General features: G+C 36.8%; 1 protein-coding gene across 3 annotated transcripts in view; it reads left to right on the top strand.

The window, feature by feature from the left end:
- Nucleotides 1-7,255, top strand: part of ATP8A1 (ATPase phospholipid transporting 8A1) — a 168,987-nt gene extending 161,732 nt beyond the window's left edge. For all 3 annotated transcript variants that reach the window (XM_063457911.1, XM_063457912.1, XM_063457910.1), the window contains 2 exons: nucleotides 4,262-4,353; nucleotides 5,655-7,255. In XM_063457911.1, the coding sequence (XP_063313981.1) occupies nucleotides 4,262-4,353; nucleotides 5,655-5,752 (190 nt within the window). In that variant the 3' untranslated portion in view covers nucleotides 5,753-7,255. The remainder of the gene's footprint in view (nucleotides 1-4,261; nucleotides 4,354-5,654) is intronic.
- The last annotated feature ends 9,310 nt before the right edge of the window (nucleotides 7,256-16,565 follow it).

The following is a 16,565-nucleotide window of genomic DNA, read 5'->3' as shown; positions in this document are numbered from 1 at the left end:
ATTTATTTATTTTTTCTTTTCCCTGAGTAGCCTTTATACGACTTCAAGCAGTTTGACCAAGTTTGCTTCTCTGACACAATTAGTTCATATTGCAGAATAAGTGAATTATAAGTAACAAAAGATTGCTCTACATTATGTTACACAGTGTGGATCTGTCAATTTAACCCATTATAAAATCTGCACTGTGCTTGCAGTCATTCAGAATTTTATTTAAACTGATTCAAATGAATACAAAAAGTCACTTCCTTAAAACTTTTACTAAATGGCCAATATAAAGGAATAACACAAAGGGGTTTATTCACTAGACTAGAGAATAGTGGAATTCCTTAGAGGGAATTGCAAATGATCTGCTTCTTGCTTTGCTAATTTGACCACAAAACTGCATTCCCCTTTGATTTAGATATGTAAAATTAAACAGAGAAAAATATTTTGACATTATATCTACAGGCTGTCCAGGTAGATGTGATCTTGGAAAACCAAGAAAGATATATTTCATTAAGCGGAATAATCCATTTCATCTGAATCTAATTTTCAATAAGTTGATCCATTTACCTGGTCTCCTTAAATTATGCCTTAATACCCCAAGATTGAGACAGCTATAAATATCCAAACAAAACCAGTGCCTTGTAAGTACATTTAACTAATAAATGCATTACCCCAATAATTAACGTTTTAATCTAATTTGCTTGGTTTACAAAATTTAAATATATGCAAAATATTTTCTCATTAGAGAGCACAGTGTTTGAACAAATGTATACTGTCCTCTAAAATTTAGATGTTTTTATTTATTTATTTATTTATTTTAATTCTATTTACAAAATCTAGGAAAGCATTAAAAACATTTCAACCCTTACATGTCTGTAGGTTCAAGACGTACTAGAGCCTTAACTAAAATGTAAGAAACAGTGGTGAACTGTGTACTGTTTTTTGGCAAATATAAATACCTGAGCAGCACGGTCAATAAAAAATATATATACCGGTATATTCAAATGCTATAAATTATTCATCTACATCTAACCCTGGCACTACAAGGGCCATTTATCAAACATTCTTTCTCCCTTCTGGGAAAACATACCCAGTCTGATATATATTCAATACCTGTATGGTGTGTGAAAATATTTACTTATGCGTGCCAACTAGGAAACTGTAGAGAGAGGCAAATCCTCCCCCAGACAGGACAGCGCTTCATTAGATACTAACCCCTCAACCCAATTTAAAGCCAGTGTGAGTTTTCTCCCATCTCCTAACCTCTTTTAGGAAGCAGGTATACTTGCCTGTGTTGGTCATTTTATTTTCTGTGAGGCTAAGAAGGCTAATTCTCTAGATCCTCTTAATATACTCTAGCTGTTTTGAAATTACATTCCTAGCACCGTATCTACTACAGTTTTTCCAGTAGTTATGGTGCTCAGAGTCCATTGGATGCAGCCCCTTTTGTTTTTGTCAAATCGTTTTTAAGTAGATTGCAAAATTAAAAAAAAAGGTCTCCCTTGCACCACCACTGCCACTAACATTTTAATGGGAGGTTTCACTTGTTCATTATAAACTTAGCCGTTAATCCCAAATGTGCATGTTTGGTATTTTCAGCTTCTATTATCTCCACTGATGTCTTTTGGGGTATTTTTTTTTTTCCCGTGATCATTGTTGTGTTTTATTAAATTCTATTGATTATATTTTCTTTAGTTTATTGTAAATTTACCTGTTAATCTTGCGTTTTTTTCCCCCCACACTTCATTCATTCAAAAACACTTCCCACAATAAAACGATCTTTCTGAACGCAAGTCTAGCCTAGATAATCTGGATAACCGTATTATTCTAATCACAATCATAGATATGCATCAGTCCCATATCCATGCCCTCTATAGATGCAGCAATTTTCATTATTTTATTATTTATATAGCGCCATCAGATTCCGTAGCGCTGTATAATGGGTGGACTAACAGACATGTTATTGTAACGAGACAACTGGATGTACAGGAACAGAGAGGTGGAGGGCCCTGCTAAATGAGCTTACATTCTAGAGGGAGTGGGGTTTAGTGACACAAAGAGTAAAAGTAGGGGTATGAAGTAGGTTGTTAGAAAAGTATTCACTGAGGGCTTAGTAGGTCATTTTGACAGTTGCAGGAGAGGAGTTATGGGGGGGGTGGGGGGATAAAAACCTGCTAACAGTTTAATCGATATGCTATCTTGAGAAGTGAGTTTTCAATGATTTTTTGAGTGAATGAGTGGAGACTGGGTCAGTCTTACGAAGAAGGGAAGGGAGTTCCAGAGAAGAGGTGCAGCCTCTTCGAAGCGAGCATTAGAGGTGGGAGTATGGACAGAGGATAGATGTAGGTCTTCGGCAGAGCGTAGGGGCCTCAACGGGACATACTTGTGTATTAGGGAGGATAGGTAGGTCGGAGCAGCATTATGTAGGGACTTGTAAGCAAGCACCAGAATTTTAAATTGAGCCCTATATCTAATTGGAAGCCAATGCAGGGACTGACAGAGCGGGGAGGTGCGACCAGACAGGAAAATGAGCCTCGCCGCCTGGGAACATGTAAGACCACTGAGAAGGGTATTGCAGTAGTCAAGGCGAAAGAGAACAAGAGCATGGACTTGGCACCTTAGCCGCATCCGGGGTAAAAATAGGGGCAGAAGCGCGCTATGTTTTTGAGATGGAAGCGATAGGATTTGGCGATTGATTAGACATGAGGGGTGAGGGAGAGGTTGGAGTACTTTCCTAATTGAATCAGTGCCATATTAAGGTTCTTGTACACATGAGCATGCGTTCCTGCTTGTGTCTTGATTCCCAGTTTTTGTCTTCTGCTCATAGTATTCTTTTTAATTCTCGCATCCCTTTATTTGATTTGCTTACCCAGTATCTTGTTACTTCGTATTAGTTGACCTCATCTTGTTTCGATTATTCTTAGAGTAGTCAATCTTATGGTAACTGCTAAGGAGCGATACTGTCCTAGATGTTGGGAAGTTAGTTTTGTATCAGTTTGACTTGTATCTTCCTTTTTCCATAGGCGTCGTCAGAAAAACGTCCAAATGCATTTTTATTTAATTGAAGTATACCAGAATCAAATTATTGATCAATGGATTAAATCTGTAAGGGACACTTCCGACCCCTAAAGCACTTTAGCTTGATGAACTGCTTTGTGCGAAGTGTTTTGTAGTTTTTTGTTTGCTTTTTTACAAAAAGTGTAGATTTTAATATAAATGTACACTTTTGTAAGTTAACCTTGTTACAACCCCCTGGCATTCAACCAGACAGGTTCTGTTACTTCCTGGTTGTTTAGCTCAGTGGTGCTAAAATCAAGAGGCAGCCATTGCACAGAGCACATGCCCTGCAAAGACTTCTCATTGGACAGCCACATTAAGTCTGGGTGATGTTTGAAGGTGAGGACTGGTGGCAGAACCTGACTTCCTTGCTAGATTGACATGTCTTCTGTGAGCTCCTTACAAATTTTGGTATATTGCCTGTTTAGTCTGTTGTGCAACAACCGTGGGTTCTCAGAGTCCTATACTCTGCTGGGAGCTCTCTCCTCTCACTTTGTATTGAGGATGTGCGTGCCGGATCCTGGCCTGTGAGACCTCATGGATAGGAAAGACGTCTGATCTCCTGCCCAGCAGGGTTTATTATTGTTCCCACCAGCGAGGCTTTCCTCTTCATTTGGGGCATCTTAATGTGACCGTACAACTGTATTCCCAAATCCTGGGAGGCTTCTTCCAAGCCCAGGAATAGGCTGAATTTGGTTTGACCAAAGCCGGACTCAAGCTTGCTGCCAATGGCTACATGTTTTTTTGTTTTTTTTTTATTATATAATGTCTACAGTTTTCTTGCTGTGCATATACTTACCTCTCCGTTGGTTATATTTCTGCTGGTGTTTGATCCCTCTGCATATCCTGTTGACTACTTATTCTATGTTTATATTTGTGCACTGTATGCCACAACTTAAATGTCATACTGCGTTTGAACATGTGTTTTGCTTTCTATGTCCTTTATTTCTGTTGTATATTTCTATTGTTCGTTTCAAGTGTACCTCAAAAAATGATTGACTAAGAGATCTGCAGTGTTTACAGGTTGTTTTTAAATAGGCAATGTATAAGTGCATAAATAAATGAATACATGTTTTAATTGGGGGTACGTCTACTAAACCGTGATATTTATTTGGGCTGTGTAGTGTCCCTTTAAATTGGTTTTCCTTGTGAATTCCATAACCGCACTTTCCCTGCATACATTTGCTTTATATAAACAGTTACTTTTTTTCTTTCATAGCTTAACTGAGAGAGCGCAGTTACTGAAAAATGTCTTTAAGAAGGGCACGGCAAGCATGTACCGTTCGGAGTCTGTACAGCAAAACCTGCTCCGTAAGTTTTTACTTTGCAATTAAAGGGGGGGCGGGTTGGGGACCTTGAGCATTCACACATCTCTCTATTTGGATGCTGAAACAGGATAGTCTGTACCAGTTACTTTGTGGGTGATGCAGGCAGTGGATCAGAGCTACACAGAAAAGAAAAGTTTAATAATCTTTTAACAGGTGGTAAGGGTTAATCAAAATTCTAAATTATGCACAAGATATTCCCGCTGAAGTGTCACTTTAGACATTCAAGACCAGCTACGCGCACACAAACTTAGTACATTAAGCATTTGTACACCAATTTTCAAGTTAATAATTATATGCTAGTATTTGTTCAAACCTAATAAAGCTAAAATAATCAGTGATGGGTGATTTTGCTCAATCCGAAGTGAAAATATGAGGTCATATGTGTATTGTGAAATCTTGTAAAAAAACGCGAAGCATATTTGTTATCCTGATGGGTTAGATAATAAAATGAATGTAAAAATAATCAGAGAGCACAAAAGCTTTATTATTAACTTCTGGACAAGTTGAACCTATTGTGATGAGTGAAGGATTTCTTTTTAATCAGTGAAGCCAGAATTTTTTTTAAATATACCTGAATCATTCAGAGGAATTATGTCCATATGTAACCTGACAGTTGTTTTACATTGTGGGAGTCTGTTGAAGCTATGGGATGACAGCAGGATGCTCCCATCCAAGGTTCAGAGACCCTCTTAAACGTTTGAGATAACATGTGGGAATTGCAAACACATTGTGAATGACAGGACAAAAGTATCTTAGTACAAAGTATTTTAAGAGACCCGTGTATTTTAATTATTTTCAGGGGAAAGTGTTTTTTGTTTTTTTTTAATTCTAAGACACTTTTTAACACTAATTTTAACAGGATCTATATTTTTTTTGTAAACCGTAAGTAATATTTAATAATGATATTGAGACTATTGTATGTCTTTTATTTAGCTAGTTTGTGTTATTAGGTGCTATTGGCACATACCTGATTTCTAAACGCATGTTTAGTAGTTTAAATACACACTACTGGGAATATTATTGCTGTGGATCCCTGTTACTTGCACACATGAAATACAAAGCTCCTAGAAAAAAGGGATATTAATATTTAAAAAAGGGACAGAGGGGTATGGGCCCAAAATAGGGGCTGCTCCCTCCCTTCCCAAGTAGAGACACATTATAGGTATGATTGATATCACAACTTGTTTCTCTATTGTACACTTGCTATTTGACACATATTTTCTGTGCTGTCATAATCTTTACTGTTGGGATGTAATGTTTGCTTTATTCCATTCTGTTCTTCAGATGGCTATGCTTTTTCCCAGGATGAAAATGGAATAGTCTCCCAATCTGAAGTGATCAGAGCCTATGACACCACAAAACAAAAAGCCGAGGAATGGTGAAATCAAGTAGTTGTGTGTGCACTAATGCCATATCCTTCACCAAATCACAAGATCTTGTCTCTGAGATAACCATATGTCAAAGCTTCTATTCTGAAAGTTTAAAGGAGATCTGTGGTCGATCACTATTAACAGAAGTAAAAGAAGCGGAAAAGACTTTTAATGTGTAAAAATAAAATTAAAAACTGCACACAGATTTTAGTTGTGACGAGATTAATACATACATTTTCAGCAAACAGTAACTTGTTAACAGTATTACCAGTTAGGATAAAAAAGTATGTGGCTGCTTTTGCTAACCAATGGGTTTCCAAAATGTCCCCACTTTCACATCACTAATGTTTAGCTTAGTGTGAATACGACTAGGTTAAAAATCATGGTTAAAAAAAATCAACTCAAGCTGAAAAAAGACCTAATTTCCATTGGAATCACTGGATCAGCTGTCTTGACTAATTTTTTTGTAGTCATTGAGTGGTGTCAAACTATTTGAATTAATATGTTTGCCAAAGAAGAAGTGTTTTCACATTTCACTGCAATACATTTTTGGAAAGTCTTTAAAATGGTTGTAGAAGCTCCACAAATTTGCTTGCATCTTCACAAAGCTAAATAAATCCAAATGGAAAAGTGAGCAGCATGATACATGAGGCTGTTATCCATTTCTCTTACTGGCACTTGATTGTGTTATCGCAGGGCTAGAACTACTTCTGTGGGCTCGCAAAGCATATTGGGAGATGTAGTTCCACAACATCTGGAAAGCTGCCAGTGGTTCAGCCCAGTATTATCGATTTCACACCTTCAGCCTTACTCATACTTCACAGTTTACCTTGTAGGTTAGATTTGTGAATATTTTTTTTGCTTAAATCCGAAAGTTCGATTACACCAACACACCTTTTTCCTACATCATATTGTTTTGAAATTAATTTCTAATTTTATTTTACTAGGAAGCCATTTTTTTTACTTTTTTTTTTTTTATTATTAATTACACATTTATGTTTTTCGAAAACTATATACAATTCCCTATGTTTCCAAAAGCAATGTGTAACATTTTCTTTTTCGCACATAAAAAAGTGAGTTGACTTATTGCTCAGAATTTTAAATTTCATCAACAATTGTTTTTAAAAAATAAAAAATAAAAAAATATCCGGGAGAATTACAACTTAAAGAGCATGAGCTGAGAATTATTTCACATTAAATTATTTTATCTTAAATTAAACATTCCAAAAAATTATTATTGATCAGTATTAACCTGCATATATTTTCCCAGATAGAAAAAATATGAATTTATAATAGTCTTATTTTATACAAAATGGAGTTTGATGAATAAATGAGCCTTGTAATTCAAAATTTGTTTTGGTTTTTTTAACATGAACATTCTGGCAATGGTTTGTCATTCCCCAAAATTGGATTTTAGCAAAAGAAGTGTTTTATACACACACATACGTATGCAAAATATAATTATTTCTTCGTATTAAAATGGTATCATGTCTATAAGATATGGAATTTACCCTCTTCCTGTCTGAAATCTGCTTTCTTTTTTTTTTGTATGTAAATTGATGAAAAAGGACTAGCTTATACAGTCAGTGACCGTTAAGTGTAGAGCCATGAAGTAATCATAAGGGAACCTAATGCAATGCCTGTAATAGTTTTTTTTTTTTTTTGTTTTTTTTTTAATGTTTGCCCCTCTTAAAATTTCCCTTTACAAATAAAATATATATATATATATATATATATATATATATATATATATATATATATATATATATTGCTAGATGCAATGTATGGAATTATCCAGCATTTAACAGAAATCACCATGGCAACATCATGTAGATGTTTCAGCATGTTTGTACAGGTGGAATCATATTGAATTCCATTAAGTGCCTGCTTAAAGATTTAAAAAAAAAAAAAAGTAAACTCCATTCCTTTACAGGATTGGAGGCAATCTCATATTAAACACAAAATTGCAATGGTATGCCACCATTGTTTTTGTAACACATTTCTCTTGTCAACTCATCAGTGTGCATATTAAGCACAAATTAATTTTATCCATCATAATTAGAACAGTATGCTAGTTTTTAGGTGACAAATATATACAGTTCAAAGGAAGAAAATAAAGCAAAATGACAGCCGTGCAAGTAATTACCATCCGCAGAGATAATTATGCATTTTTCCGTACAAAAAGGACGTTAGTGATTTGCCTCTTAATATAGTTCTTTAGGTGGCAGTCACACCTACATGTTTTTCCTTCGATTATTTTTTCACATCTTTTCAAAAGTTTATTTTTTTTTATTTTACTAGGTGCTCCTTTTTGAAACATGGTACAATTTATTTTAAATAAGAGAATTTTTTTGTTTAGTAATATTTAATGTTGTTGTGTTCATAAGGTCTGTAGCATATTGATTTTTATTTTCTCCAACAATTTTGAGAATGTATTTAGGTTCCAGAGTTCCATATTTATAAATTATTTTTTATTTAAATTTTTTTTGTGGGCATTTTTGTATGAAGGTGTACAATGCGAAAATAAAATCTAATAATTGCAGTAAATATTTTTACTCTATCACTGAAACATTTTGTTGCTAATGTGCTGATTTTCTGTCATTATCTTTGAAATAATTAAACCTCTTTGGGCCTGAACTACTTTCTTTTAGTTCATATTCTGGGTGTCTGGACAATACTGCATTCTGGTTATTACATTGATTTATCTTTTGTGATTTAAGTGATAAGAATTGTGGCTGTGATGAGTCTTCTTGTTCTTTCTGCATGAGTCAATATTTTAAACTTATGATTATTTAAGACCGTCTTTGTCAAATGGAAATGTCCACCCTTGACTTCACTATTAATTTACAAGCTTGCACTATGCTTTTAATACTGTACGCTTTAGTAAATGTGTAATTATTTATATAAAAAATTATATAATTTTATGTTCAGCCTCTGTGTATGGAGACTTTGTGTTCCCGCTTTATCCAGCCACATTTCATTGAACATGAAACTACATTTGTTCGTCCACCCATTGTAAAGTGCTGCGGAATTTGTTGGCGCTATATAAATAATAACATAATATTTTGTTTTTGCACCATGTTTGTGAACACTAAATGTTCCTTTGTTTTCCTTGAGTATAGTTTGTGACTGTCAAATAATGTAAGTCTGCGGTACTTTTCCACTAGAAGCCATACAGAACATACGTGTTTGTTTTCAGTTTTGTATTTTTTTTTTATTTCCTTTTTTTACTGATCATAACTGAAGTTTGTAAAATAAGTCGGTAGACCAGGGGTATTGCAATACCATTAGGCCTCCGACTATCGCTGCTGTAACTATGAATTGTAACACTGCATGAATGAAGAATTATTTGGATGTGTCTGTGGTATCCAGCCTCTCAGGTTTTAGTTTTGAATAATTTACGTTGCAGAAGTCCATCATCCTAGTAAGAAGTTGACTTCCATGGCACTGTATCTTTATTTTTTTTTATTTTTTTATTTTTTTCCATTAACATGTTTTATTGCAGTGTTTTGTCTTGGTTCTATTCTGTGAATGTGCATGTTTTACACTGGAATTTTTTTCACTGTTTTAGTCTTTTTGTTGTTAAAATTAATAAATGTTATAGTTTAAACACTTGGTGTGTTTTTGGTGTGTTTATTTTTGTTTTTTGAACAAAGGAGTAATTCTCTCAAAATTAAGGCTTGGTCATCTCAAAATCGATGGGAAAATAAATTGTAAAAAAGGCACATCTTAAACTTGGACAGTAGAATAGTCTTAAAATATAGTGTAACATAAGCAGATGATTACAACTTGTATTACACTTCCTGAGTTGCATCAACATTTTCATCCATTTGTTACTTCTATCCAGGATGTATTGATAAATAAAAAAAATTGTATTTCTTAAAAAAATACTCTGGGCATGATAACTTCATCTCCAAATACTTTCGGATCTGTCTCAAGCCATTTTTATAAATGAAAGGTGACTTCCTGGCACTATAACCACTTCATTTAAATTAAACTGTTATGTGTCCTTAGTGTTCTATTATGACAAATATATAAGGATTATGTGTGGGTATGTAATATATATATATATATATATATATATATTATTCAAAATTTCTGGCACTCTTCCCCTAGGTGTTCAAATCAATTCAACATTTAACCAGGGTGCTTCTCTGTGCAAATGTATAATCCGAAAAAATGAGAGCACTCACTGGATTTGATTAAATCTTATATTAAATTATCAGCAAACAAATCAACGTTTCGACCGTCAAGTGGTCTTTATCATGATCTTGATGGCTGCACTCCTCGGGCTTCATTTAAAATCCAAAAAGTTTTTAGATATACATTAAAAATACGATCAACGTTTCAGCCCCACTGTAGGGCTTTCCTCGGGATCAAAAAAAATACATACCAGGCAATTTTTAAGATGTCGTTGATCTTTAAACAAGATGCATGTCTTGTTTAAGACATGCATCTTAAATTGCATTGGTTTTAGAAATCTGTAAAAAGCTATGTAAATGGCCGCTTTTATTACATTATTGGTTTGTATATCTAATGGTTTTGTATCCAGCATATCTGAAATTTGGGTCAGTCAATGGATAAAGCTTGATGGTATTTATGGGAATTTTAATTGAAGGTGGCAAAATGCAGCAAAAGCAACCATGGTCTCAATTGTATAATCATTGGAGATACGGAATTCTGTGGTGAACCTAAGAAATATGGCCATAGCCCTGTTGTAAGATTTCCTAGTTTTGGTAGATAAATGGCTGCAAAGCCAGAATGGGCCGCAGCATCTGTCCAGAATATTGTGGACTGGTTCAAATGATTACGAAAATTAATGCCACATACGAAATACCCTCATCAGGAAGGCCAGGTGGGAGGCAAATTAACTTATATATGAAGGATTTGACCTGTGGAATAATGCACATAGTAAAGTTAAGGGATGCCATAGGGACTGAAGATCTCTACGTGTACAGGCTCCTTGATTAAGGAACCTGTCCATGTTTTTGTGAATGCGCTGAAGCCCTGGTAAAGTTCTTTTTCAATTAAGGTGTCTACCGTGAGAGGATCTTTGTAAGCAGACAATAGGTTGTGACATACCAGCGTGCCTACAGCTACAATACCTGTGTGAAATCCCGAAGTAAAACCATGAACCAGGAATTTCACCAAGTGAGAAGAGGGGTGAGATCAAAGGTAGAAAGACAAGTTGTCTATGTTGACCTTGGTCAGTCATTGCTTGGGGAATAATTTGAAAGGGCACATGGACTTGGCGTGTGCACTAAAACACTGAGCAAATCAGTAACAATCTACCGGCACTGAAACTGCACATATCTATGTTGAAATTGTTATAAACCTGTGCTTTGCCCAGGATCACAATGGGATTTCCCACTGTATCCTTAAAACCACTCTGTGCAGGCTTGTTAGAGAAACTGTGTTTAGCACAGGTAGTGGGGGTGGGTCTGCTTTACAGGGGCACAGTTTGGTGGAATGGTAAGTATATGACCAGCTAGCACAAGACTTTGGCTTTATGCCAGTAAAATATCCATATCTAGCTGGCTCCAGTCAATGCGATTATTAAATTGAGGTAGAGCCACAGTTTCTTTAGTTGACACAGATTTTTGGTTGTCATAAAAAGTGAAATCTCAGTACGTGTGTCCTAAATCCACCAATTTGTGAAGGTATAGGTCTAATTCTTCCCGATGTAGAGGGTATATGGAACGGATGATGTTCATATATAACCCAAAGGCCAGGACAAATTCAGGAATGGAGTGTTTTTTTATTTTTTTTATATCTTGGGTCCCTTGCCTTGAGCATCACTGACAGATCACTATAGCTGTGTGGTGTATTCTCATTTAGATTCTGTGATTAACAAAGACACCAGGTTTACGTCCTTGCCATCCAAAATGTCCTTCCTGCTAGAAGGGGGGGAACCAAGTGTGCGCGAGTTATTATGTGTGATGTGGGAGGAGAAAATAATTTACCTGTGTGATGAAATGTGTGGGACCTGAAGCAGGAATGTCCAAAGGAGGATTAGTGTAACCAGTATTGGAAGATTCCAATTTAGTAAGTCTTTCATTAATAGATGGCAGAGAGGACATAATTGTGGACATCATCCCATGCACCTCCGCTAGGCTGCCATGCTGCCTCCCCCACTTCCCCCCCCCCCCCCCCCCTGCAAACTTGTGCCAGGCTCTGGGTCATCAGGATGTGCAGATAGTAAAGAGTTCTGACTCCCTAGCAGTAGCAGGGAAGTGGATACCTCTACGTCTTGGGGACAGTGATGGCTAACCTTGACACACAAATAGTTTCTGGACTACATTTCCAATGATGCTCAGCTAGTTTTTAGAGTATAAAAGCTAGCTGAGCATCATGGGAAATGTAGTCCAGAAACTATTTATGGTGTCAAGGTTAGCCATCACTAGGATAGTCCAAGATTTTAGAATCCCCGGAAGTAGTGGGGTCCTAAGGCTCAGCTGGGGTACCAGGCTTGACAGGGATGCAAGGCCTAACGAGGTCATGGGGAGAGAAAGATCCTCCCCTTTGGATCGATTCTTGTGAAATACTACAAAGGAAGAAAAAACAAGTAAATAATCTGCTAAACCCCACCTTAATAGTTAGAACTGGTTTGCTAACTAGTGCGTCTAGGTGGAAAACTACTGCATTGCTGGTGAACTCCTGCTAGTAGCCAAGCGGCTGTAGAGAGGCTCGATCTATGATTTGCATCATGGATCTGGGACCACTGAATGTTGTGTCGGGGTGTTGGCCTCTCAGTGACCATAAGAGATTTCAAAATATGTGACCATGTAGGTGAAGCCCTAACTATGACCCAAAAGGATGGTGAGGCAAGGAAAATAACTGGACGCGTGCCAGGTTGGCGAAAATCGTTGTGTTGAGTTGGCCTTGTGGGACCGAATAGAAGTTGATAAACTATGGCTTGAACCTGACCCTCAAAGACAGTTTTCTTACCTTAGACGAGGGCTTGAAACATGATGAACATAACGAGAGGGGAGTATGTACCTTGAATAAAAGAGAACACGTGGAGCTTGTAAGTGAGAGTGGAAGTCACCTTAAGATGTAAATATTGGTATCAACCACTGTGGGACATAAAGGTATGCAAACTTAAATATGAAAGAAATAAACTAACCTAATGTGTAATAGTTGAAAGGAGAGAAGGTGCAGATATATCTAAAATATACAACATTATAGATACCATAAAGCATCAGCCTGCGTCCGTAATAAGGAAATACTACAATAATTACCTAGAAATATCCCAGAAGCAACGCAATGTCAAGCAAGATAGGATATTTGAACCCAGAAGTTACAAACTGTAAGGCAACAAAATTGACCTAAAATGAGAAGTAAGTCAGAAATGGAATCGCTATGTAGGACAGGTGGAGGGCAACACAAAGTGAGGAACAAATAATTGAAATACAAATGAAAATATGTATATGAAGTGAAAATGGAAATTCCAGACCTAGGTATACAAATTAGCATATGTACGTAGGCCTAGTAATTGGGAAAACAGTGAATCAAGACCCTCATCCCCAAGCATAGGTATGGTTGTGGTAGCGAGGCCAATAAGAGGGCCGGGTGCATACCTTAGAAGAAGTGGATTGGGTAACTATAGTATCCCTTTAATGAAGTTGTTTTGGTGTATAGCACATGCCACTGCAGTCTCACTGCTTAGTTCTCTGCCATTTAGAAGTTAAATCACTTTGTTTATGAAGTCCTAGTCGCACTTGCCTGTGTGTGACTTTCACAGCCTTCCCAAACACTTCCTATACATAATGTTTAAACTTACTTTATTGCACAGCCTGTTTAATTTCGAATTTGGCATCTGCTCTGTTAATATCCTACTAGAGCATGTAGAAGCCTCCCATGTGTGGTTAATATTCAATTTACAGAGCATGAGATAAAAACTTCTATAGCAAATTAACATCTGTTTGAAAGTGAAACCATTTTTCATTTGGTCTGTCAGACACAATCCCCATTCCCCGGCTGTGACTAAGGCTGCATAACAAGAAACAAAAGTGATTGAATTCCAAAATGGCAGAGAATTGAGCAGTGAGACTACACCTTCACAACTTCATTAAGCTAAAGTTGTTTGGATGCCTATAGTATCCCTTTAATAGTAATTCTCCTGTTGTAACTAATAAAACAGCTCAGTTTTTAGGACCCGGCTGTGATATCTTGCAGTCACCGATTGGTGCATTGGAGGTCGTGAAAAGCTCAATAAAATTATTACCATATACTTGTATAACAAATAGAATCCAGTATGTGTTTGCAAAGTAAAGAAAAGCTAAATGAATATTGCCCCCATAAATTTTTATCAGCTATGCGTATTTTATTTATACTTTTAGAGCTTTCTTTGTTTTCCTAACAATTGTATTAACTAGTCATGAAATGGACATATTTTAAAAAGATACAAATATGAACAGCTTGAATCATGTTGTGTGTGATTATAGTATTGTTTTATGTTTGATGTACATACATTCTATAAATATATTTTTTTTTAAGGTGACATGTTTAACCCCTTAAGGACATATGACATGTGTGACATGTCATGATTCCCTTTTATTCCAGAAGTTTGGTCCTTAAAGGGACACTCTAGGCACCCAGACCACTTCTGCTCATTGGAGTGGTCTGGGTGCCAACTCCCACTACCCTTAACCCTGCAGCTGTAATTATTGCAGTTTTTTATAAACTGCAATAATTACATTGCAGGGTTAACTCCCCCTCTAGTGGCTGTCTACTAGACAGCCACTAGAGGTCACTTCCTGGGTTCTAGCACAGGAAACCTGTGCTAGAGCGTCGCTGGACGTCCTCACGCTGTGTGAGGACCTCCAGCGTCGCTCAAAACCCCATAGGAAAGCATTGAAATGATTTTTCAATGCTTTCCTATGGGGAGACGTAATGCGCATGCGCGGCATTTCCGCGCATGCGCATTACGTCTCCTCGGCCGGTGGGCGAGATCAGTCTCGCCCACCGGCCGACGCAATCACTGGGAGGAGCGTTGCGGAGGCGGAGACAGCGGCGAGGGACATCGCCGCTGTCCCAGGTAAGTGACTGAAGGGGTTTTCACCCCTTCAGTAACCGGGGATTGGGGGCTGGGAGGGAGAGGGACCCTCCAGTGCCAGAAAAACGGATCGTTTTTCTGGCACTGGAGTTTCCCTTTAAGGGGTTAAACCAGACATTAATAGAAAAGTCCAGCCTTGTATCATCCTTTGACTTGGCTATTACATAGTTACATAGCTGAAAAGAGACTTGCGTCCATCAAGTTCAGCCTTCCTGAATACGTTATGTAGATTACATGAATGAAATTGCACACATTCTGTGAGATGCATTGTACACATTTTGTGTCAGATTTGTTACTAAATTAATGTTGGTGTATTTGACCAGGAAAGGTAAACTTGGCTTTTAAGTTTTCAATGTTGATGTTATTTCCTAATATAATGGTTCTCGGTTTATTAAAGGGACACTATAGTCATCAAAACGACTTTAGCTTAATGAAGCAGTTTTGATGTATAGATCATGCCCTTGCAGTCTTACTGCTTAATTCTCTTTCATTTAGAAGTTAAATCCCTTTGTTTATGCACCCTAGTCACACCTCCCTGCATGTGACTTGCACAGCTTTCCTAAACACTTCCTGTAGAGAGTCATCTAATGTTTACACTTCCTGTTTAATTGAGATTTTCTTATCTCCTGCTCAATTTGCAGAGCAGGATAAAATATTTTAAGTTCAGTTACCTCTGATGGAAAGTAAAACCGTTTTGTTTTCACGTAGGCTTTGTGAGTCACAGCCAGGGGAGGTGTGGCAAGAGCTGCATAAACAGAAACAAAAGTGATTTAACTCCTAAATGGCAGTGATTTGAGCAGTGAAACTTCAGAGGCATGATCTATACACAAACACTTCTTCATTCATCTAAAGTTGTTTTGGTGACTATAGTGTTCCTTTAAGCATGGAAAGATGAATTGCTGAGATTCATTTCAGGAACTGAACCTTTGACACCGACAATGATTCTGATACACTATTAAATAGTGGGGTGTTTGATTGACCCACAAACAGTAGCTTGCCCTGGGCCCCACTGTTTTTAAAAATAACTATGATGGCTTTTTCCATTAAACCCCTAAATATGAGAACACAGAATCAGCACAGAGAAAAACCAATATATTACAGTGTAGAATACAATAGTACATTATATCACTTACACTTGTTACCTGTTAGTTTTTGTATGTTTTGTTGTGCTTCAGATTCCTATCCTGGCTTCCTTTTTCACATTTGTCCTTTGATAAGGTATTAATGTGAAAAACCATAACCTCCCTTATGGTGCCGTTAGAGAATTATGAAGCTTGTAGCTCAAAAACAGCTGGATAGCCACCGTCTGACACACTGCTAGAGGACATTGGTGCTCAGAGTCAGAGTCACTGTCAGTCAGACACCAATATGATGGTGTTTTCTTCTCTTAGCCTGGGACTGGTTACCTGCTTTTGCCAATCAGAACACACAGGACCAGCTCCCTCAGCATACCATATGTTGCCAACCCTGATTGGACATTGGTTATGACCTTGGCTTTTGCCCTCAAGCATCTACTCCATAAAGGAGACCTTGCATGTAGATGTACAAAATTAGATTATAGATGAGATAATGCATAAACATTATTAATTTTTTTGTACTTCCAAATCCTGCATGTCTTTTCTATACTTTTTTTCTTCAATGAAGAATTGATAGTTGATATATATATATACACAAATTAGTAACATGCCAAATTATTTGTGTTGTATGTCATGCTTGACAACATACTAATTATGTTCATTATATTTGTATTGTGTTCTCTCTGTGCTG

This window comes from Pelobates fuscus, chromosome 6 (genome assembly GCF_036172605.1).
Source record: "Pelobates fuscus isolate aPelFus1 chromosome 6, aPelFus1.pri, whole genome shotgun sequence".
Lineage (NCBI taxonomy): Eukaryota > Metazoa > Chordata > Amphibia > Anura > Pelobatidae > Pelobates > Pelobates fuscus.
Note: the sequence above shows the minus strand (reverse complement) of the source record. Positions and strands in the feature narration are given on the sequence as shown.